This window comes from Numida meleagris, chromosome 13, assembly GCF_002078875.1.
Source record: "Numida meleagris isolate 19003 breed g44 Domestic line chromosome 13, NumMel1.0, whole genome shotgun sequence".
Lineage (NCBI taxonomy): Eukaryota > Metazoa > Chordata > Aves > Galliformes > Numididae > Numida > Numida meleagris.
Window position 1 is genome coordinate 10,309,914 of NC_034421.1, and position 23,426 is coordinate 10,333,339.

Sequence of the window (23,426 nt, forward strand, 5' to 3'; positions counted from 1 at the left end):
GGCCTAGCGCGGGGTCGCGGGCTGCGCGCTGCCCGTGCGTCGCGCCCGCTCCGCGCCGATCCTGCACCGTCATGCAGTTGCGCGGTTCCCATCGGCGAGGCGCTGCGCGTGCCGCCCGCTGCTCCGCTCCCCGCGGCTCCGGGGGTTCCCTCCGCTTTGTGCCCGCAGCGTTCCCCCCGCGCGCTGCGCCTTCGCCGTGAGCGCGGCAGCACGCGGCGGTGCGGGGCGGCGCGCTGTTTGTAAGGCCGGGCGCTGAGCCGCGCCGTGCCGCTTGGAGGTCAGCGGCGCCGAGCCGCCGACGTGCTCCGTGTGAGGCTGCGGGTGCAGAAAGCTCCTTGTGAGCGCGGAGGTGAGCTGTGCGGTGAATATCCGCCGAGGAGCCCTCGTTTGTGGCACGTGGCAGCTGACACGGGGGTGCGTTCCGGGCACATGAGTTCCAACGCGGAGTTGGAATTGCGGGGATGTTCCAGTGGAAGTTGCACACGATAACTGTGTGACTGCGTTTCGGGATGGAAAGGTCATTTCCAAAAGCCCTGCTTTCTTTGAGCGTGGAGCTGTATCATAACGTTACAGCTAGAACTTACTTTCTGTTGATCTGTTTCAGAAGAATCTCCAAATTGGCTTTTATATACCGTGTGACAAATATATAAGGAGATAATTTAAAAATACATTGTATTTGTTTGGGTGAGCACATGCAAGTTGGCATTTTTCAGGATATACTCTCCAGCAGACTTTGATAGCCTTTAGCAATCTGCTTTTTCTCAGCATCCTTTAAGATACTGTTTAACGTTTCTTTTTGTTTGTAGTTGGTGCCCTGCTATGCCGGGCACGCTGTGAGATGCCGAATGCTTTCATTCTGTTGAGGTGCCCTGCACTGCTCTGGGTCGCACCCCCTCTGTGATGGGGATGGGAAGCCCAGGATGCCCCATTGGCGGTGGTAGGAGCCTTCTGCTGGCGGCCACCTCCTCTGGAGGGGCGAGGGAAGAGTCTCTGTATCAACGCTGGAAGTACGGCGTTATCTCAGGAATCGGTGTGAGATCTGCTGGGATGCACGCAGCTGATTCAGGGTGATGCCGTGGATTTGTCAGTTTGTGAGAGCTTTCTGAGAGGTCTGTGCGAAACCCTAAGAGTTTATTTAGCCTTTGGAGGTCTGTTTAAAATGCATATTTTCATGAAATGCCTCACATTTACCAGATTGTTGAGACCGGATTATCAACAACTTTGAATAAAAGTAGATGTCACGGCTATATGTAGAGTCTTTTATCCTGTAAAACAATGTTTGTTCTCTTAAAACGTGGCTGTTGGTGCTTCCTTGGGAGAGCTGTTTTGAAGCAGTGAGGAAAACGTTTACCAACATGTAGTTAGCTTAATTCTAACACGCGTACAGCAGTGTCAGATGCCATTCTTCCCTGAGCGAGCACACTAGATTTAGGAGGTATGTGAAGAATGCACAGTGGAAAATCTCGCACATCTTGGGTCTGAATTCGGTGAGGGCTGGCGTGTTCTCCATACAGCTACACGAAACGAACCATGTTTAATGAGTAAAATAGCTCTTTTGGAAGCAGTGGTAAAAGCAGGCCGTTCAGCTCCTGGACTGAATGGGATCTGATGTTCCGAGTGTCCGTTCTCTTGCACAAGTTTGTGTCTGTTCCCTGCCCCCTGTGACCGCGCTCCTTGGTGCTCATGCTGATGTGAGTGGGAGCAGTGCTGAGCAGGAGCAGCGTGCCCTCTGGGAACAGGCCACTGGGTCTGCATCCTGAGCTAGGAAGCCGTGGCAGCCGTGCTGCGGCGTGTCTGAGACGCCTCGGCGTGATGCCGGCTCCCCTGCTTGCTTCAGCTGGAGTAGGGGGGTGTTACGGGTCAGCTCTTGGTGTGTTCAGCCTTCCTGTGGATGTTGTTTGAAATCAGCTGTAGTGATGGCTGCAGTGATACCTGGACAGAGAAACTTTATGAGAACTGTGAACTGTAAGAAGAGAGTTGTGTCCCTTCAGCTGAAGGCAGCAGCTTCCCTAGCTGGGAGTACAGGTGGAAAATACAGCCTTTGCTGCTGGTGACTTTCTTCTCAGCCCAGCATTTGGGCTGGCACAATTAGTGATCACCATAGCGATCATCATTAAAAACAATTTTTTGTTCTTTAACTTGGTTCCCCTTGCAGTCCCCTTTAGCGCTGTGTTCATGGGGTGAAGGTGTGGCTTTGGGGCCGGAGGGAAGTTGGAAGGCGGCAGTTAGTGTTGCCACATCGCATCCCCGGGAATGGGGTTGGTGTGCTGCACTGCCCGGCCCCATGCTGCGCGAGGCCTGGTCCGGCGGGGCTGTGGTCCTCACCTCCAGTGCCAGCGTTCTAGGGAAAATAACGGCTCGAGATGGTAATTAGTGATTGATTGCATGGAGATTCTGAAGTTCGTTTGTTTGTTTATATACTGAATAACTTTAGTGGGGAAAAAAAATAAGTGATAGTTTTTCTACGCTGTAAGTAGTGTTTGTAGGTTGCTTTATCATGCAAAGAATTACAGCTGTTTAGTTGCTAGTGAGTTGCTCTTTAGTGTGTAATTGAATCCAAATCCCCATACATTATATATGCTTCCTCTGTAACTTCTTTGCACAAATGTGTCTAGTTGAGCTTCAAAGAGCTCAGCTTAATGCACATCTACAGTTACGTCTTTCATAAAGTTCTTCCAGTGCCTCCATGGAAAGTCTCATTTGCAGCTTAATAACTGAAGGTTTCCCCATTTATAGCTGGAGCTTGCCTCTTTGTAGTTTCAGCCTCTGCCTGCAGTTACAGACGTGTGTTTCGTATTAGGGAGGGTTCCTTTCATTGCGGCGCGTACAGGAGCGCTGCAGCTGGCGCTTGGTGCTGGCAGCGGGGCTCTGTACCAGCCCCAGTGCTCTGGCACTGCTGGCATCCAGCTTTCCCAGTTAGGGTAGCTCAGAGCTGAGCTTTGGTTTCCAGGTGAGGTGATGCAGCTGCTCAGAAAGAACTTGGTGTGTGTAGGAAAAAAGTTGAAAATGGCACTTTCTTGCAGTGTCCATGCAGTTGTAGGTGTGTGCTGCTTGCTGTTCATAGGTTGTTCACTACCGACAGTGGTTACTGGATTGCTGTCCCACTGTACCATGTTAGTCTCAGAATACAAAAATACTTTTTGTTTGTATTCTGAATGCTTGCTTGCTTCTAATATTTCATCCTTGCTAGCATCTGCATTGCTGTCAGCGTGGTGCCATTTGTGCACGTGGGGTGGTGCCCACTGCTGTGTGCCTGGCTCCTGAAGCTGTGCCCCTGTGCCCTTCCCTGGGCAGCTTCTGCCTTCCAGGTGCAGGGCTGGCTGTGCATCTGAAGGAGGCTGTGCATCCATGGCAGGAGCATGGCTGTCTGCCCGTCTGTCCTCCCTGCCCCTTCCCCTTGGCAGCCCCAACGCTTTCTGTGCTGGGTGCTGCTCACCGGAGGGGTGACGAAAGCGCTGGTGCTGCAGGCAGTGAGCAGGATTCAGCCAGCTCTGAGGTGGCAGGTAGAGCATAGGGCCAGGCCTGCTCTGCTGCTGCTGGTGTGCGGGGTACTGGAAGCAGCGGCCTGGGAGCTGTGTACCTTGCATTCGTCCCGTGGTGCTGCTCTGCCTGCCGAGGCGCCGGCACCTCTGGAAGATGGAATTGATTCTCTCTGTGTTCTGCTGTGCATTCTTCGTGAGCTAAGTGCTAAATAGCCTGTTGGGTTGGTAAGTGTTGCGAAGGAGACGTGAACTAAGTCAAATAGTGGCAAATGTGTGTGCAGTTCAGAGGGAAGCGGGCAGCACGCTCTCCAGGACCAGTTTGTGTCTGGCTTCTCTCCTTTCCACTTTTGCTGGCTGGACACGGAGCAAAGGTGACATTGCTGCCCTCCCCACCAGGTCATTGTGTTTGTAATGGAGCGAGTTGTGTGTGTGAAAGTAGTGCAGCCCTGGGTTTAAGATGCAGCCAGAGGTGGGGTTTGATGCAGCTGAGCCATTTCCAGCTGCAGCATAACTTATCACAAAGTCTCTGCAGGGTGCATCCAGCCCGCAGCAGCCGAACCAGTTCAGCCAGTACCTCACGCGTGACATCACTCAATATTTGGGGTAAGGGTGAGAATGAGCTGCTGGTTCAGAGCTCGTGGAGCACCTGCTTTTCTTCAGTGGCCATGCGTTTACAAGTGGGCATGGTGGGCTTCCATTTGTGCTGCGAGGCGTCTCCAGTAAGTTCTGTTTCAGCTTTGTATCTTGGGGCTGATTGTGAAGGAGGGAGGCACTGGCTTGTTTGCAAGAGAATGTAGCAGTAATCCACAGCAAATGTTTGGTTTTACTTTCAAACTCATGTATATGAGCAGATATAGAAAATGTAATATATGCTAGTTTGGTGTAACCAGCAGGTTAACATTTAATACCAAATACTCTGGGAGGTAGACTGGGAGCTGGGGGCTGGTGTTGTTAACTTATCTTGTTATTAAATACGTGGGGTAGTTTGAAAACACCTTCCTTAATTGGCCATTTAAGATATTAATGCATTTTTCTCAGATTATTTAAGTGCAAAAGTGCGTGCATCAGTGGCAGCAGCTGTAGCATAATGGATCTGCATATTGTTGCAGGTTTAAACTTAACACATTTTAATATTTCTGCTAAACCCTTTTTTCCACCTTTGCTTGCTGACTGTACAGAACAGGCTCTGTGGGTTTAGAGACACTGAGAGCAGAATGGATTCTGAACGGCTTTGCAGCAAAATGAAGAATGGTCAGCTTGGAAATGATGTCCTTCTGGTTTGCGTTTGCCTGCTTTCACTGGGAGATTTTGCCAAGTAGAAGCTGATCTGCTGGAAGCGGTGGATGGGTCTCAAAGCAGTTGAGCTGCACTGAATACTTGCAGTTTGGAGCAGACAGTTCCAGTCTTTCACTGTCTTTTAGTGTAGTGCCCGAGTGGTCTTCAGCAGACTTCTTTCAGAATTCAGAAACGTACTCGAGGACGAGCTTGTGTTGGACTTGATACGCACCGGGAATAACAGCGTGTTGGCCAGAGGAAGGCAATGTGAATAATGAGCTGAGATGTCCTGCGAGAGGAAAGCTCCGAGCAGAGCTGTAACAGTACTGCAGCAGCTTGCAGCCCAGAGGCATGGAGAGGTTCTGTTTATTTAACGCTCACAGCTCTTTGATATGGAACGTCACAGAAGTGCTGGAGAACGGACCTTGGAGCTTTGTATTTGGGATGTTAGGTGGTTGAATATAGCCCCTATAGAACTGGATTTAAATGTACAAGGGCTGCTCCAAAAGTAATGCCTCCTATCTTATTGTATTGGCCCAAAATATCAGGGGTGGATGTTGGTGGGATGGCAGTAGAGGATGAACCTTACCACCAGTACTGTGTTACATGTTGTTGCTGTGTGACAGATGGCAGCAGAGGGACAGTCTGACAGAATGGAGTCTGACATGGAAGTGCGGATGAAGCAAAGTGTGTCATTGAATTCCTCCATGTGGAAAAACTTGCAACCATGGCCTCCATCAACACTTGCTGAACATTGATGGAGACCCAGCAGTGGATGTGAGCACAGTGAGGCGGTGGTGGTGTGTTTCAGCAGTGGTGATGGTAACATGAAAGACCAGCCACAGTCTGGACAGCCACGCAGATTTTCACAAGCGCAGCATGCTGGCTCTTGTTCATTGCTGGTGAAAATGAACAGCTCATGGCAGCAACTGTGTTGAAAAATAGTGTTTGGTACCTGAGAATGTGCTCTATCACATAGTGTTATTGTGCTTATTGATTGTCATTTCCATGGAAATAAATAGGAGGCATTACTTTTGGAGCAACCTACATCAAATCGTTAACACCATTTTTCCCGATTTCCCTTTTCTTTGTGCGAATGCGAAGGTCTGTGTAGGAGTGACACTGATAATAGTGTTTCCCATAGCTGTAAGTCTGATCCTCCCGTGATTTCTCAAGGTGCGGCTGAGAGGGGCTTCTCAATAAATACGGCATCTCCAGCTGTGTGTGCATTTGTGTAAAGCTCTGAGCCAGACTTTTGGTTTAGGGCTCTGGCTGCAGTGTTACACTAATGCAACGATTGCATGGATTTCTTTTGAGCTCTGTTTTGGAATGACGGCGTGTTTCTTTCCACAGCAGAGATTTTACTTCCATTATTTTTCAGAGGTTTTTTTTTTTTTGACATCACTGATGTTGTTCAGCAGAACTTCGACGGAGGTCGGCCACAAGCAGGCGGGCGCAGAGGTCTGCTAAAACATAGTGACAGATTTAAATTCCAAATCCATTGTATTGAGTTAATGTTCTTAGTGTTAACTGGATCAGGGTTGTAAGTTTATTTGTTAGAAAGGCTGGGAGAGCCGCAAGGTCCTGGCCTGCAGGCCGTGGGAGCAGAGGGGCTGCACAGGCACCACCCCACCTCGGGTACCTGCATTTCCTGCATCGCTGTTGTTTCCCAGTGGGTGCCCTGGCCCCGTGACTGGATGATATCGGTGTTAAACTGCCCTCACTGAGAACTGGACAGTATTTCAGTAGTGACGTAGTGCATTTTCTCTGTAGCCTCCAGTTGCTGGAAGAGAATGAAGGGGTTACTGCTTGGAGAGCGACTGGTTGCTTTTTTCCCCCTTGCCTAGACATGCACTTTGCTTTGGGGAGTCAGGGCTCAGTTGCACTGAGATAAGGCAGTTTGGGCATCATCTTATATTTATTTGTTTGTTTTCTTCAAGAAAGGAGACTTTCAGTTCTGGATCTGCTGAAGCACAGGTGGTATGAATGCAGCTTCACTGCTCATTGAGTCAGGCTGTGGGTAGCTGGATTTCCTTCCTCATTGGAGCTGAAGAACTAACGGCTTCTGAAGAACGTTTCACCTGGTTGCATGCTACCTGCTTAACAGTGTTTATGGTCAAACCTGATTTCTGGAGGAGAGTAGGTGCTGTTAACAGTTTGAACGCATCAGTAACTCCAGTGTGTCTGTAAATAACATGCATTAAGCTCTGGGTCACAAACTACGTGCAAGCCCTCCTTGGCAGCAGCAGTGGCAGTAGTGCAGCAGTTCTGCTTTCCTTTCCCTCTGCTCCTTCCTGTGTGCCTTTCATCTCCTCTCTTTCAGGTGCTACCTGGGCTTCAACCCTGTGCCTATAAAACAATCCCCTTAAAAACTGGCACCGTGCTTTGCAAGGTTGTAGCCATACACATAAGTTCTTTGTGTCCTTTTTTTCCTTAACGTGTACTTACCGCTGAGGAACTAAGAATCAGTTAAATTGAAATGAAATGTTCCAGAAATGGAAACTTACTGATTTTTTTTTAAGCTTTATATTTTAACATCTTCATCTCAGCATTTGATAACAACTGCTTGTTTCTTCAAATGTGATCCTTCAGTTTCATACTGAATTTATTTTGTTCTTCTCAGCAAATGAGTCTTGTTTTTTAACCTGCTTTGTTCATCAGGCTTGTGCTTTGGCTTGCAGCTTATGTCCTGAAGTGTATCTTCCAAAGTAGGAAAAGGTTGGTGTGGGGGGGTAGGATCTGCTGGGGAGGACAGAGTCTGTCTGGAAAGGGTTATTGGGGTTCTCCTCTAGAGGACTGGAAGCTCTGCAGCTCCTCCCTCTGTACCTGGTCACAGCGGGTCTCTGCAGGGGAAGCCATCTCTTTGATCTTGATATTAGCACTGGTTAAGTGAAGAATATTGAGAAAGTTTTGCAAAACTGGGTCTCACTTCACCTACTGTACATAGGCAGCCCCCGTCCAGCAGTTCTCTTTGCTGTGCCCCATGTTTTGCTGGAAGGCAGTCTTTGGGAGGTGTTAACATTAACGCAGTGAGAGCCTGTGCCCTGAGCACTTCGCCTCTGCCCATTTACCTGCTGGTCATCTTAGGGAATCATGTGTGCAGTGGAAACATTTGTATTAATCCCCATTGCAAGCTACTGATGGTGGTGAATCAACATTGAGATCCTTTGTGGCACCTTTCAATAACAAAACTGATGTCAAATCCTAGATGTTGGATTGTGGTCTGGGCACTGTACGATGGCTGTATCTGTGCTACTGGGAGCCAGCAGTTTGTGCGTAGTTCACTCTGATGCTGCCACAGAGAACAGCCGGCTGCTGGAGCAGGCTTTCATCCTGCACCTCCCCTTTGCCTCATTGCACTCGCAGCTGTTGGTGGGAGTAAATAAGGTGAAAGAAGAGATTGAAATAAACTTCCTGATTTTGGGGTTAATTTTAACCTAGCTGCGTTCACTGGTGTAGTTTGTTGGCTGGTCTCACAGATGGGTGGGCAGCTTGGCTGGGGCAGGAGGTGGCGTAACTCTTCAGCTGTTCAGAACTTCCTTAACTTTGTTTCTAACATTCCTAAGAACCTTAATTTGACAGTGGGCCCTTTCTCCCCCAAGGAGTTCAATAGGAGGCAGGGCTGGAGCAAGGTTACAAGCACGAGCATCAAACCGCTTAGAGCTCTTGGTGCTGACGCCTGTTCTAGCAGTACAGAAACTGAATATTGCTCAGATGCAAACCCCTTCGGGGATGAAGTTCCCATTGCAGATCTGCTTCTGAGTATCTTCACTTCCATCATTATTTTAAACAAGGGTATTCCTTGTAGCTAAAAATACTCTTAATTTTCCAACTTGAATGTACATCTGAGGGCATCTTCAGCTTTCTCACCTATTTTAAGTGGGTTACTATTTTCAGGTTAAAGTAAACGTAAAATCTCCAACAATCATAATGTAACCACTGAGTGGGGAAGGGAAGTTCCTGGCCCAGCCACTTTTCTTCTGGTACTTTCAGCACAGTGGTTAAAGTCATCTCAGGGCCATGTTCAGGCACTCAGACCTGGAGTCGGCGCTTCCTGCAGCCTTCCCCTGGTCCTGTACCGGTCTCAGAGACGCACTGGGTCAGACGTGTTTTAGCAGGATGCCTACAAGCTGTCGGAGGTAAACTTTCTGGACAGAGAAACAGGTTGGAGGAGAAGATTGATGTGGTCACATTAAATGTAACTTATGGTGCATCTTTTGCTATTAACACCTCATTCACAGGTTAGACTTCAGCATTAAACCAATTTTACATTGTTTACAAGGCCTAGTTAGTGTAGCTTGAGCAAAATACTGTCAGTGAGTAACCAGGCTAGTGTTAATTTTTGATCTCTTGTTTTAGTACACCTTGAAATGCACGTTAACCACCTCAGATGCATGCTTTATTAAGTCAGAGGATGGATGGATGGATGTACAGTAAAAGCACTTGTATTTTGGCAGGATACAGTTTTGTAAGTAGGGAGAGGTGTGTGTTTTCTGAGGTAGGACGTTTTTTGATGGTATTAGAATTGTTGAGTCATTTATGGGTCATTCCCGTTCCCACCTTAAGTATTGGACCGTTGTGCATCATGCAAAGCTAGTTAACCTTTAAGTGTTGCAAACCCCTTCTCGGTGGTAGCGCTCCGCTTCTGGTTCCTGCGTCACGCTCAGGAATTCGGTGTGGGCGGTCTGGTCGCCTGGGTCTCCAGAGGGTATACCCTGCTCACCCCTTGGCCTCGTGCCGTGTCTGCAGCTGAGCTGCACCTTCCCCCGGCGCCGTCTGGAAGCTGGGGGAGCTGCTCGGGGCTGGCACAAGCCTGCTGAGTGCCCCCGTGTTTCCTAGGGGAGCGTGCGTCGGGAAAACAGGCTCCGGAAATGGGTCAGTGCTTCCTGAGGAGTGACTCCGGCCTACATGCTGGTTGTGCTCAGAGGAGTGCCTGCAGCCTGGCACCGCGCACGGCTGTTGTATGAGCGGAGCGTCTTGGTTCTGGCTGCAGCCACGTCTGGGTGCTCTTCAGATGCACAGAGGCCGGAGGGGTGTCTGCTCCCGTCCCTGCTGGCACTGTGATAGCGATAGCACTGCCGCCTGCCCGGCGAGGAGGGCACCGCTGCGCTGTCAGATAACTCACAGCTTCCACTGCTGCGCGCTCGCTTCCGATTTAAAAGATGGCTGTACGCTTGGGCGTGTTGATTAGGGCATGAATTTTCTGGGAGCCAGAACGTGTGCCTCACCCTGCCACAGTTCTCTACCGCTGAAGTTGGCTCACTGAGGGCTGGCGGTGCTGGTGGTGCTGCAGGCTGCATGCGGCCGCCTGGCTCTGCCCCGAGCTGTGCCTGCTCTGTTCACCGGCAGCGGAAGCGCTCCTGTGTGGTACCGCAGTGGTAGCTCAGTACCTGGATGTACCTGAAGAATTCCATTTTTTGGCCTAGCCAGGCTGTTCAACTGTCTGAGGAGACTGAAGAGAGAATACAGACTGCCGTAGAAGTGCTGCTTGTGGTGGTGTGAAATGCCACATTCTTCCCTCAGAGCTCTGACAGTTCTTTCAGATGCACTTTTTCAAGCAGCAATCGAGGAAGAGCATTGGAGTTAAGTTACTAAAGCTAAGTGCAGTTGTATGTTGCTTTTGCAAAGTGTTGACAAAGCACCTGTGTGGCTAGCAATACACACAGCTGCTTGGCGCAGCTCCTTGCTTGCATGCCATGGTTTCTGTTGGTCCTCCTTCTGGTTCTAAAGCTCAAAAGCATAATCTAGTCCTGACTTCAGACAAAAAGCATGTTAATCCTATGATTTCCTCCCCTCCTCAACTCCATTTTCACCTTAAGATAAAAAACCACGGGGATCATGAACCTGCATAAGCAAATTCTGATGCTGGGTGCTGGGCATCTGTGTGGTTGGCACTTGGGCTGCTGCTGCATGGGTCTCTGAGATCTGTCCAGCCAAGTCCACCAGGTGAATGAATGAAGTGCAGTGGCCATTTCTTTCGTCCTGGATAAGCATTCATGTGAAATGAATCAATGCAGTAATAATGTTATTAACAAAGACAGTCCCCTTGTCCCTGGTTTTACTCCTCACTTGCAGAACCAACAGTGAAAATGCTTCATCCTGTCTGAGCCAGTCGCTGACTTATTAGCGTATTTGTTAAAATGGATGACATAAATCAGATGAAAACTTTGCCCAGCAATGGTGCTTGAAGTGGCATTTCTCAAAATCTTTATTTGTACATTCAAAAAATTGAATAGGAAAAGAACGTAAAAGCTATCCCTAGAACTGTACTTGCATCATGCAATTAATACAGTGCGTGCAATGCTACCTTGTAACAGGAGTTTGTCACTCAGTACAGGTTCTTAACTTCGGATGTGAAGGGATCCCATAATTTTGCTGGAGTGCTTTGGAGGCTGCTGTCAGGAGTTGTAGTTATCCTGTACGTTCATGGATGGGGCGGGCAGTAACTTCTCCTGTCCCACTGCAGCTGGAGCTCCACGTTCAGAGTGGCTGTTCCCTGTGTGAGCTGGAGCACAAGGGGAGCTGGGCAGCCTGAGGAGGAAGGCTGCGCTGGTTGCAAGTGTGGTTGGACTCCAAGAATGCTGGAGTGCAAGAGTGATTATTTCCTAGTACTTAATACATTTCTAGTGGTTTTTTTTGCCTGTGAAGCAGATGAGGAGCTTGCTGCTAGTAACACTTGCGGAAGAGAAAACAAGTCGAAAAACTTCAACAGAGATTTGACTGTCACCGCTGCATCTGTTAGGTAGGGATAATGGCAGAAGCACTAATAAAATCTAAAAATAAAGTGCCTATGAGCTATCCTGAAAGGGTGCCCTTTGTGTTCTGGAGTCGTGTATTCTGATGAGGCGCTGTCTGCGGTGGTTTGTGTAATGGGGGAACGCTGCTCTTGTCTGGGGACGTGCAGCCCAGTAGTAGTGGGCACGGTTCTTCAGTGTGCGGCGTGGTCCTTGTGATGGATGGAGAACCTCTGCCATTCAGCAGTGTATGGGCTGATCCCAGAGCCTTGCCTTGAGCGGGCAGCATGGGAAGATCCCAGAGCCTGCTGGACAGTCTGAGATCCCAGCCCCCCACGGGTGGCCGCTGGGATGTTGGAGCAGCCTCGTTTACCAGGACTTCCCAAGGCAAAGTGCGGCGACTTCTCACTCATCCTTCGAGTGCCTCCTTGTTCTTGTGGGGTGTCTTTGATATGCAGGGCTGCTGAGACTGTGTCGGGAGCAGACATCCATGGGAATATTAAAATACCCGAACCTGGCCATGTGAACTGCAGCAAATCAAACCACACGTGCATATTTGTTTCTTTAACTTCTTTATGGTCGAAGGATGCAATAGGAAAAAAAGCAAGTGTATCTGCTAGATATAAGTACAGACTGTACTGTACACTGTATTGTGTCTGATGGGGTTCGAGAACAAGCTGACACAGGTGAAGAAAGACTCTTCTGTTACATGTGCACAGATAAATTTCCTTTTGTGTCGCTTAGCTGTTATAAATATGGCAGTTTTGTGTTACCACCCTGGTAAACAAACATATTGCCGCTGGCAAAATCCTGGTGCCTGCAAGTAGGTGAAACAACTGAGTGCTGCGTCAAAGGCTTGGCCTGGTGCTTCTGCAGGTCTGCCTGCTTTGTCCGAGTGCAGCTTCTTCCCCCGAGAGCCGTCAGCAAAAGGAAGCATTCTACTCTTTTCAGCCTCAAGTCTATCTTGGCTTAGTTTTTGTTGTCTTTTGTATCTCTTCTTATTCTGTATTGCAAAAGCATGACACTTTTTTTCCTTTCAGAAATGCAAGAGTATTCTGGTATGAATAAAGGCTGCAGCTAAACGACCGCTGTTTCTGCAGATTGACTCTCCCTCATCATTCTTAAATCTGTATCTCACTCTGACTTTGGCTGATAGTGTCTGGAGCTCATTTCAAGTTTGACTCAGACCTGGATGTGATGACATCTGAACTGGAGCTCTGCTTCTGTTCTGTTGGTTCAAGGTGTTTAAAAAGTAATACAGAAATTGACTTTTAGGTGAGAACCCTTTGAAGAATTCACACTAGTTGCAGATTTTGTTAAATGTACACTTCTTTTATTTCTTAAGCGAGATCTCAGTTTGAGTCCTGTCTGCTTCTGAAAGGAGAAACAAATCCTTATAAGACTGCTAATTGAATAACACACTGCACAAAAGACTATATAACAGAGTGGAGCTGAGGAAGTGCCAGGAATTCAGTTCTAGACAGTCTGTGGGATAGCTCTTTCTGCATTTATTTCTGCCCTCCCTTCCGATCTGCCTCGTGCTGTCCTGTGCTCGCCCCTCCTCTGAGGGCAACTTCAGTTTCCAAGTCATGGAAAGCGGTCCTGGAGAAGGGGAGGAAATGAGCTGAGGAGCCAGCAGGAGGGAGGGCTGGGGAGAAAAATCTACTTTTGCATGCTCCAAGGGTATACTTAAATTACTGATGGCATTTGTGGGATAAAAGGTATAGCTGGAAATGTTAACGACCTAGATAGATCAAACGCGGACTGTGACTGGAAAGGGTTTCTGCTCCAGCTGAGCGTGTAGTCACCTATTGTAACTCCGATGGTGGCACAGGCCACAAGTGATACATTATTCGGGAGAAAAATAAAGGGTGGGGAGAGGACTTCTGGGATTCGTGGCTTTCCTGAGACAAAGGAAGAATCATTCATCAGTGGAATAAGGAATGTGAGATGCTGCTTAATGCGGTGGTGATGTTTATCCCAGCTCCTCGCCAGAGGCAAAGCAGGAAGATGGTAATTAATTTTGGAAGTCCTCAAAATTTGCTTCAGATGAGTGGTGCAAGCAATGGAGCAAAAATAGCAGTAGTTAGGAAGATTTGCCAGAGAGAATAGGGTATTGAGATTGGGAGTGTATTTGTGGAATTAGGGTGTTTTGCAGAGCATAAGAAAGATTTAATTCAGTGGCTGACATGCAGTAGTCAGCTGCTCTAAAACACATTCTCACGTCTGGGTCGCTGCCTGTGCGCTCTGAGAATAGAGCCCAGAATGCTATTGAAATACAGGCTGAGGATTTGGCCTATCCAACAATAAATAAAATGAAATATGTAATAAATAAGAAAGCAAATACACAACAAACACACAAGCAGTGAAGTACAACTTCTATTCAGAATGCATTTTTGCTCACAGATGTGCCAGTTCTGATCATTGCTGCATGTGAGGCCACGAGCTTTTCAAGGAAAAGGGTAACGTTTGTGACCAACCTGGCTTTTTTCCTCCCTTGTCAGACAAAAGTAAGCTAAAGCTTGGTGGTGTGAAGAGCTGACCGCTCCTCGGTGTGGTGGGAGCGCCTTGCTTGGAGTGCTGCGGCCACTGGAGTTGAGAGAGCAGCGGGAGGAGGGGTTGGCTCGTAGGGAAGGATGCCCAGAGCTGCTCTGGGGATACCAGGTGCTCCTGCCCCTGGAGTGGGCTGGAGTGAGAGAGTCTTGTGGGGAAATAGTTACTTGGGGTGGTGACACTTCAGGGGACCGAGAGAGCTGCGGTACGCAGGAGCCCTGGCATGGAAAACAAAGCCCATCTGAAGCGTCTCTCCATCCTTCATGCGTGCGGTTGCACTGCAAGATGAGATTGAAATCAAATTACGTAGGTGGGAGGCCCCCGTTCGTGAATGTCTCTCTCAAATTCCTGTTTCTAAAACAGTTGTTTGCATGATTTGCATAAGCTGTGTATTTTTGAGGCTCGCAGCTGCAGATGGTACTGCACGATGCATTTGGTTCGAGAAGCTGTGTCTGTGGTAAAGAACTGTTTTGAGAATGGTTGCTGCTTTACGGGTGTTGCAATGGTTGTCAGTAGGTATTTTTTATTCTTATTTCTTTTCCATGTAGCTCGATTTTCAGACTTAGCTGTTCTTTGCTAATGCAGATGTGCAGGAGCCCTCAGTAGTTCTTCTGCCTTATTGATTTGGGTGTGTTTACACCAGGCTTGGAAAGAGAGAGCCTCAGAACGCGCGTGTCATTGTGCCTGTTATCTACGTGTATCATTTTCTTTAAAATAGAAAGCGTGCTGCTTTTCTGGCCGTGTTTGCTTAACTGCTGTGAGGCCTTGTGTCCCGTGGCAGCCTCCCTGGCACCAGGACAGAGGGGTGGATGTGTTACAGTTGAGCAGTTAAATAGGAAAAACTTTCTGGTGACTTCTTAAGGTTTCTTTTGTTTTCATTCAAAAGGAAAAAAACAAACTGACTTGAAATTGCTGCCCAAAAGGCGATAAAATTGTCAGTGGAGTGTTTAACAGAGAATTATTAAATTCCTGTTCTGCTTGCCTGTAAGAACTCCTTTGCAAATAGTGGAAGCTGATGCCCAAGATTCCTTATGCGTTCTGTATAAAACACCTCTTCAGCTGCAGCTTGTTTGTTTCTTAGAAGAAAGACGTTTCTTCATGTAGGCAGGATTAAATAATGAACACAGCTCGGTCCTAATTTTGGTGCCTGCTAACATTTGGATGCTTCCCATACAGTAAGTTGCACTTTCTGAGCGGTTGAGAGAAGCTGATCTGCAGAGCACTCATGACAACAGTCTGCTTTCTTGGAGCCCAAGGAATTATTTGCCTGCATTAGCACTGTGAGAAAAAAATGGGTTACTGGCGGGAGGGAAACGGGAAATCAAGTTTAAACCTTATGTACAAGGGAATGCTGGGGAAAGCCCCAGCTGCTTTGGAACCTGGTGATGATCCTTGGGTCAGCCCTCTGCTAAGGCCTTCTGGATGCTTTTGGTGGTTGCTGGTGTTTGCAGTACAGAGCATGCAGAGGCAGGTGGGTGGGCTCTGAGTTAACGCTGCCCGGGAGTTCAGTGGCTGTGGGTTCTTGGAAACATCCAGACCCCAATACTTGTCCTCCCGCACAGTCACTGGATCATGGATGTTGTTGTAGGACATGGAACAGTGCAACAAATGGGGCTGGAAAGTGTAGCTTAATAACAACCTCAAAAACTCCTGAGAACCGCATCTTTCAGGAACTTGGAAACTGATGCGAAAGAGAGAGTCTGAAATGTGCGCCTTGGAACAAAGCAGCAGCTCCTTGTCCAGCTCGTTGGAAAGCATCCCTTGTGAAAGAGGAATGCTTCTTGGTTTGCTCTCTGTGGGTGTCAGTTTTAGACAAGTGCATAATTGCTATTGTTAATTGTATTGAACGTGAATGGTGACGTTAACCTGAAGTGTAGATTTTCATATTAGGAATTACATAAAATCATAGTTTACCATTACGTTTGCTTGCCACGTACACAAGAATGTTACCTCCCCACGTCCCAGCAGCTCCTCGTGCAGTCATCTTCCATTCATTTCTTCATTTCTGGAAGCAAATGGAATGTTGTATGCTTTGTATAAGTTCACCGTGCTGCTGCATCGGGAACATGGGTGCAGCCTGGTAAACTTCCACACTTTCCTCCATCTTAAAAGGTACAGGAGAAATGAAAAAGGGTGCAGCGAGGGAAATACAGATCATCACAGGTGCCAAGTGGTGCCACAGCAGCAGTAATTCAGCCTGTTGTAGTGTTTGGTGCACTTAATTCGAGGCCGTGGTGGTTGGTTTTTATAGAAGCACAGCTTAAAGAGCAATACAATCAGGTACTATGGGCAGCAGGTCCCAGCATCTTCAGCTGCACATCCCAACAGCAGCACGTGCTTTGTGCGTAGAGCTGTGGGGACACAGAATGTTTTTACATGGTACATGTGTGCTGTAGGACGGCCAGCCCAAGTCTGTAGGTAACCTGGCTTGTGACTGCACACTGCTTTGCTGTAGTAATCACATTTAAACAGGTCTGGTAGTTGCATGACTAAGCCAAGAGGGGTCATTCTGAATCTGGTTTTCTTGCCTTTCCTTTTTGCAGAAGCCTGGTCTCAGAATTGCTGCGCTGCCTGTAGCAGCCACATCAGATTTCTGTGGTCCCACTGTGTACATCCATCCATTTTTCCTCACATTGCAGTGAATTAGGAAGAAGGGAGAAGATAGGACCAGCGCTAGCAAATCTGTAGCAAACAATAAAGAAAGGCCATTAAAAGCACTGCCAAAAGTTGCAGGTAAAAATGCTGATGGTGTTGGCTCTTAGGCCTGAGGTCTCCAGTGTGCAAACACCGTTTTCTCTAACTCAGATGGTTTTGTTATTTTTTTTTTTTTAACAAACTCTTGGTAGAAAAGTACTGTTAGGCCTACTTGAAGTGTGAGGCTAAAGGTGATATTCCCCCCCAGTACACCAGTATTGTTACAGTGCAAAATCTGTGTTATTGTCAACTGATGTTCTCTGCTGGAAAATTGATTTTTGCGCTTAAGCTCTGCCATGGGCAGATGAACTGTGTTTCTAGTTTCAGAAAATGATGTCGATATTAGAACAAAAGAAGATGTATTATGCCCTGCTACCTGTCCTGCTACCAGCAGCGTAGCAGAGCTCAGCAGATTTCAGGGCTGCGTTGAGGTGTGAGCAGTGCAATTAGTGTTTGCTGCACGCATGCGTTCTCAAACAGAATGTCAGTGTCTTGCTAATCATGTTTTGACTTTCTTGTGAAAGTAACTATCATCCTACCTTCAGGGCTAGCTTAACAATGAGTAATACAGCATTTTATTGTTTCAAATGCAAAACTTTGTTGTTGCTGAACTATATAAGAAGCATTCAGTTGTAGTATTTACTTTAATGGATGTGGTCTTCAGCTTTCTGAAACACAGAAGTGTGCTTGGCCAAAATGAAACGGAGATGAGTTCTGAAGACGTACATAGATTCCCGACTACTCTGAATGAGGTTGAGTCAGGTGGTAAAGCTGCATGCTTCTCTGTGCTTGAAGAAAGACAGATGCATCAGGAGTTCAGTCGCTAGTGCCATAACGCGCTTATGCTCCTATCCGAATAAGCTTGTTCTGTTTCTATGTGATTGTCTCCTTTTAAAGCACAAAGAACGTGGTCAGAGCATTACAGTTGTGTCACGTTCAGTGGAGGTTGGGCTGTTGGCTGTTGGCTGCAGATGACAGTGCATCACTTTCTCTATTTCACAGGTTTGGTTTTCTCCCAGTACTTTTTCAGCCTTTCTAGTGATGCTTGCCGAAGAGCTCTGTGTTTGTTGTTGCAAGAGGCAAGTTGATTACTCAGTAAAGCAGTAAAACATAAAGAGGGGTGTGATGTTGGAAAGACACGTTGTTTAGGGTGTGTTCGGTAGGCTGGGAGCAAGCGCCTTGTCTGCAGTGCGGATGTAATCATGCTGCCATCTCTGGAATGTGTGGAGACAAGACGTAACGAGTTTGGATGGTTGCTTCTCCAGCCTTGCTCCTGTAGATGCAATGAAGAGGAGGGCAGCACAAGTCCAGTAGTTATTGTTATAATGGGTCATGACACTTGTGATGCTTCAGCCTTTCCCTTATGGAATAAAATGATTTGTCTTGTCAACTGTTCTGTTTACTGCTTTGAGTATTACATGGGAACCAGATGCAGTCGTCTTTCCTTTTTCTTCCGGGTCTGATAGCTTTCTGGAAGGGTAACCTCAGCCAACAAAGCCCGTCAGACTGGGAAAACAAACTGGGATGGTTCCCAACAGCCTTCCCCGTGCCCTGCTGGCTGCTGAGGAGCTTGTGGCACTGTAGAATGGGTAAAAATGGGAATTGGGGTTGGCATCTTTCAGGGAAATCATACCACTGAGCTGAAGAAAAATGTGTGCTGGTAGTGTTGTCTACCCCAAGTTATTAAACACTTTGAGTGTATGAAAAGAATCTTAAGATGAGAAGGCAGTCTACAGAAACTGCTCCTGCAAGAGTCTAAAGTTGTAAATATGTGGGATAATTATAGGTGTGTTGTTAGTGTCCAAACTGATCTCTGGTTCATGCAGTCTTTCATTTAACACTGAATTATTCATAAAGCGCTGAGTTAAGCTGCTGAGAGCTGGCAGTAATTTAGGTACTGCTTGTTTTAGTAAATTTGGTGTGGAGGGTGACTTCTTAAATGGCAGCTTTTGGTTCACTGGATAATTGTGCTGATAATACCTTAAATGATTTATACATGCCTATAAGAAATTAGTCACATTTTTAAGGCTTAAGATTTTGTTTAGTAAATGCCGTCAGCGTGCTCATTTCTTTAAAGACAGGCAGATGAACGAGTCGCTGTGGCAAACTGCTTAATTTGGAGAATAGCTTCTGGGTCGGCTGTTGTCAGCTAATTTTCTGCTCATGAAGTTACATTGTACCTCCCTTTTATCTTCAAGTAAAGATCTCTTTCTTTGCCGGGTGATGTTTCAGATGCTGTTTACCTTGGCGTGTACCTCTCATGGGTGATGTTTGGTATTCGGGAGCTTCTTAGGGGAGTAACTTTGGTTTATCTGAGAATGCAGTAGTCCTGTCACTTAAGATGATTGTCGCTATTTGGATTCATGAGGTGCACTGACACAGCATATAAGCACTCAGGCCATCTCGTCTTTTGTCAAAATGTTCTCTTTGACGAGCAGACCTAATGATAGGAGTACCGGGCGGCAGCGGTGTAATGACTGGTCAGTGTAATGACTGGTCAGTGTAATGACTGGTCAGTGTAATGACTGGTCAGTGCTAGGTGGTGGCTGCAGTGTCGCTGGCTGCCTGCTCCTTGCTCCGCCTGCTGTGGGCATGGCAGGGATGAGTCTGCTTCCAGGTGGCTTCCCCACCCCCGTGATGGTTTTCCCTTCGATTAATGTCTTGTGTAGCATCGTCTCCTACTGCAGTGGATTTGCAATTCACAGACAATAGTGCAATAATAATTTATTTTGGATGTTTTAGGGGGTGGGAGACTTCTGTATAATTCTTTAATCCATCCCTCTTTTTTTTTTTTTTTAACAAACAAGCATTGGCTGCTTGCTCTTCTTTAAAGAGATTAAAAAAAAAAAGTTGTCTGTATTTCCTTTCTTCTAAATTTCCTAAGGCAAACTGTGAAAGCACCAATGACCCTTAAAGCTTGTCTCCCTCCTGCAGGTCACCTCGCTTCCTGTGACTTCCCATTCTCTCTTAGTCTGCACACTCGTCTCTCACCTTCTGGTACTGCTCCAGCAGCTTTTTCCCCTTAGGTCTTTGTGTCCTTTGTAGCTTTCTGAGTGAATTAATGAAAAAAAAATAGAACAGGAAGGGAAAAAAAAAAAAAGGCAAATTACCCACCCTTTTGCTAATATGAGAATGGCTTTTTTGCTTTAATTTCAAATTTTTAAAAGTCATAGTAGCATCTGTGGTATCAGTGTTCTATACCTTAGCAACAGTCTTCAGGATCTTATAGGTCCTGCTCCTATTCTGAATGGTCAGCTTGATCTCCATCTCTGTATTTAGTCTTTTAAAAATGTTTGGGAGGGGGGTGCTTTGTTTTTGGGTGCTTTTGGAAGGGCAGCGGTGCCACAGAAATGGGTCAATACTTTGACAGGTTTTTATTACAGCAATCTAGGAGTGCCTCAAAAAGGAAACAATAGAACGCTATTGCTTAATTCCCTTTCTCCTGAGTCCCTTTGTGCAGGTAAGAAGTGGTGTTTGTGTTCTGACTGTATGTAGGGATTAGAGGACAGGTACTTTCTCTTACTTCTGAAAGGCTGGGTTCTTCCAGAGCAAGCACATCTGGTCACTTTTCTTCCATCAGGTGAATAATTTTCCATTCTTTTTCTTTGAGCAGTTCTGGTTGCTTGAAGATTGGCTGTTGTAGTTCAGTTGCTCCGATCACAGGACTCGTTTGGGTGTTTCTGATGTGTGTGTAACCGCTGCTCCCTGGGAGCTCTGCCTGTTGCTCGAGCCTTCGTGCAGTGGGTCCCAGAGCCCTGGAAGCCCACGGGCTTCTTGTGAGCTGCTGTCTAGTTGCATAAAACCCAGTACCACTGATGAGGCTGCTTGCAGGCCGCTTCTGTGATGTGGGGAATGTTTGCTGCAGAGAGTTGTGAAATAATCTGTATTTTAACAACTCCTTCTAAGAGATTTTAATGCCTGCTGAAATTGAGAAGGATGTATGCGATAAGCGCAGAGGGTCATGACATGTTCCTTTGATTTCAAGCAGTCCAGTGAGTTCTAGTGCTGTGTTGTGAAGTTGGACTTGGCTTTTGTTCAACATATAATTGGTACCCTCTGGTGCTAGTGCAATTTGACTGCTATGAGACTGATTTTGTTCATTTTTCAGTGAAATTTATGTAGTCTGTCTATATACTGTTTTATTTCTATGTATTTTTAGGAAAAGTCCTAAAAGACCTCGTAGCATCTTCTATGAACTTACAAAGGCTTTGGTTCCAGAATGCCCAGTTAACAGCAGGGGAGGAAGGCTCCCCTGTTAGCTGTCCCTCCCTGAAGGCAGGACCATGACAGCAGTGTCCAGCCTTCAGCTGCCTCAGGCACCATGGTAACATCAGCACAGAGGTCTGTACAAACCGTAGGGGCACCTGACAGTCCTTGGTGCTGGCGATTTCCATCGTGAAGCTGTTCTATGTGGTGAGGTGTAAATTTAGTGGCACTGTTGCTTCACCACTGCGGTCTGCATAACCTCAAAAGGAAACAAATTTTTCACAGCCTGCCAGGGCTGCTTCAGTTTCTCCTCTGTGGCCACCAGATCCAAAAGCTAATGACAAACAACACAGGTAATCTTTCAGAATTTGAACGCTTGATATGATCTGAGCTGTGACTGAGACCTGTGAAGTTTGTAGCTCTGTGTCCTCGTTGTTAAACTGCTGATAGCCATGGCTTCATTGCTGTGAGAGAGGGCTCCTTCTGCAGCTTATGTCCACGTGGGACTGCAGGCATGTTTACTGCTGAGCTGCATTTTGTATTCAGGGTTCCTCAGTACCAATATAATGGGCTTCTTATTTTTTCAAAGGCCACATTATCTGGACAATACAATTTTTGCCTTCTCATTAATAGGATAAAAAAATAGAGTCAACTTTGAGATTCCTTCCCTCTGGATTTGAATTTCTGTGAGCAGCAGGGCAATGTGACATGCAGTTGATCTCATTAAACCAGCTGTATCCACCTGAAGAGCTTTTTGGAGCACAGGTTTTTCAGTTGTTGTGCTTCTTTCTGATTACTCAACTGCGTAATGTTGAGGTCACGGTCTGTAACGAAGAGATATTAACAACGTCTGTAAGTTACAGCATCCCATGGCATGGTGACAGTTTCAGAGAGTTTTGGCTTTTGAATAGCCGTGTTGCTCTCAGGCTTCTGCCTGAGCTCTTCAGTGACACCCTGTTACTGAGTGCCCAGAGCTCTGCCTTCACCCCGTCTTGTGCTGGACCTGTGCGTGGGGTGCCCGGCTTCTTGCCAGCTTCTCACAGCCGGTTGTCGTGGTCAGCATCTTTCAAGTAGCGTGCATCAATTTCTTTGACTTGATTTCATTTCAACATTCATCATCTTTCGGAAAATAAGCAAAAGCTCTTTTGCTCAAACTTATTAATATCTGAAATGCTTCGTCCCAGATGCTAACAGAACCTCCAAGCTGCAGAGACTCTTCTGACACTTCGAGCTGCTTGCTTTCTTTGTAGTGCAGCAGCACGAGCAGATAGAAGACTATAACTCTAGGAGTCTAAATTGTTGTCTCTGTTCATCATATTCTGCATTCTCTTTTCTGATGAAATAATATTTAAAAGCTGTAAGTGTTGTGTTTTGGAGACATAGAAACCAGTTTAAGTGTTCTTTCCAGTACAGTGTAACAGTGTTCGTTTAAAGCATTGGGAACTTTAATACTATTTCTCAGTGCTGTGTTTCAGGAGCTGAAAACATCCATAAGTTCACTTTCTGCTTCAATGCTTTCTTTGTGTATGTGGTTTATGCTGGCTTCTGGTGATGGTTAGATCGTGCCCTTATCACAGGGGTGCTCTGGGAGCTGGTGGTGTGGTTGGGGGCTGGCCTGCTGTGGCTCAGCAGCAGCATGGAGAGCGGCGTGCCGAGCGCGGGGTGTGCTGGCACCAAACCTGTGCCCAGCCAGCACCAAACCTGTGGCCAGCCGGCTTTTTCCTTCATCCCGCATCGTGTAGTTTTAACAGTTTGTTGGTATTGTTTGGCTTGAAGCTGAGGAAAATGTGTTTCCTAATTAAGTCTTGGTACAATTTAACATTTCTTTGCTATGAGCTCTTAAGGACAATGGAGGCAAACATAAAATTACCCATTTTCCGTGCTGGATTTGAAAGTGCATAATGTTGCGCCGCTTGGTAGTAAGTCTGTTAAACAGCTCTGCGTTCTGTTTGTGCAAAGCATTTTCTGTAAGAGATGGGCTTTAGCAGAAGTCAGAAGCTCCCATGTTCGCAGCAGTTGTGGCTGTGTGCCGCTGCTAGCGGGGCTCCGTGCCCAAGGGCTGTGCTGCAGCGCTGCTGTGTGTGTTGGGACGGGCAGCTGGGACACGCGCAGTGCTGTGCTGTGTCCTGTCACCTGGCAGGATCTCAGACGTGCCTCTGCTGCATCTTCTAAGGTGATTGCTTTTGCTCTGACAGCACCTGTTTTCTCACTGCTGGCTGGCTGTGCTTTGGGGCAGTGCAGAGCGGCGTCTCTCGGAAGCAGTCAGTTTGTTAAAGCCAGGTCCTAGCTCATGGACGTGTAAGTGCTCCCTGCTGTTGGCGAGGGACTGACTGCTCCTCGGCCGTTCGCTCCCACCTGTTTATAGGCCTTAAGTTGCCGTGATGGTGACTGGGAACAAAGCAGCCCGTGTTGGTAGTCGCTGTGCGCCCAGTGAGTTGCCCAGGGGCTCTGCCCTGCCTTCTCAGACTTTGTGTTGTTAAAA

The 23,426-nt window shown here is 47.1% G+C and overlaps 1 protein-coding gene across 2 annotated transcripts in view; it reads left to right on the plus strand.

Annotated features, from left to right (window-relative positions):
• The window catches only part of USP7 (ubiquitin specific peptidase 7), a 66,098-nt gene that overhangs the window by 1,006 nt on the left and 41,666 nt on the right, over window positions 1–23,426 (plus strand). The window contains exon 1 of one of the 2 annotated variants that reach the window (XM_021411279.1): window positions 20,963–21,297. The exons of the other annotated variant lie outside the window; for it this stretch is intronic. Coding sequence (XP_021266954.1) covers window positions 21,282–21,297 — 16 coding nt within the window. The 5' untranslated portion in view covers window positions 20,963–21,281. Of the gene's footprint in view, window positions 1–20,962; window positions 21,298–23,426 lie in introns of those variants that run through there. 2 annotated transcript variants of the gene reach the window in all.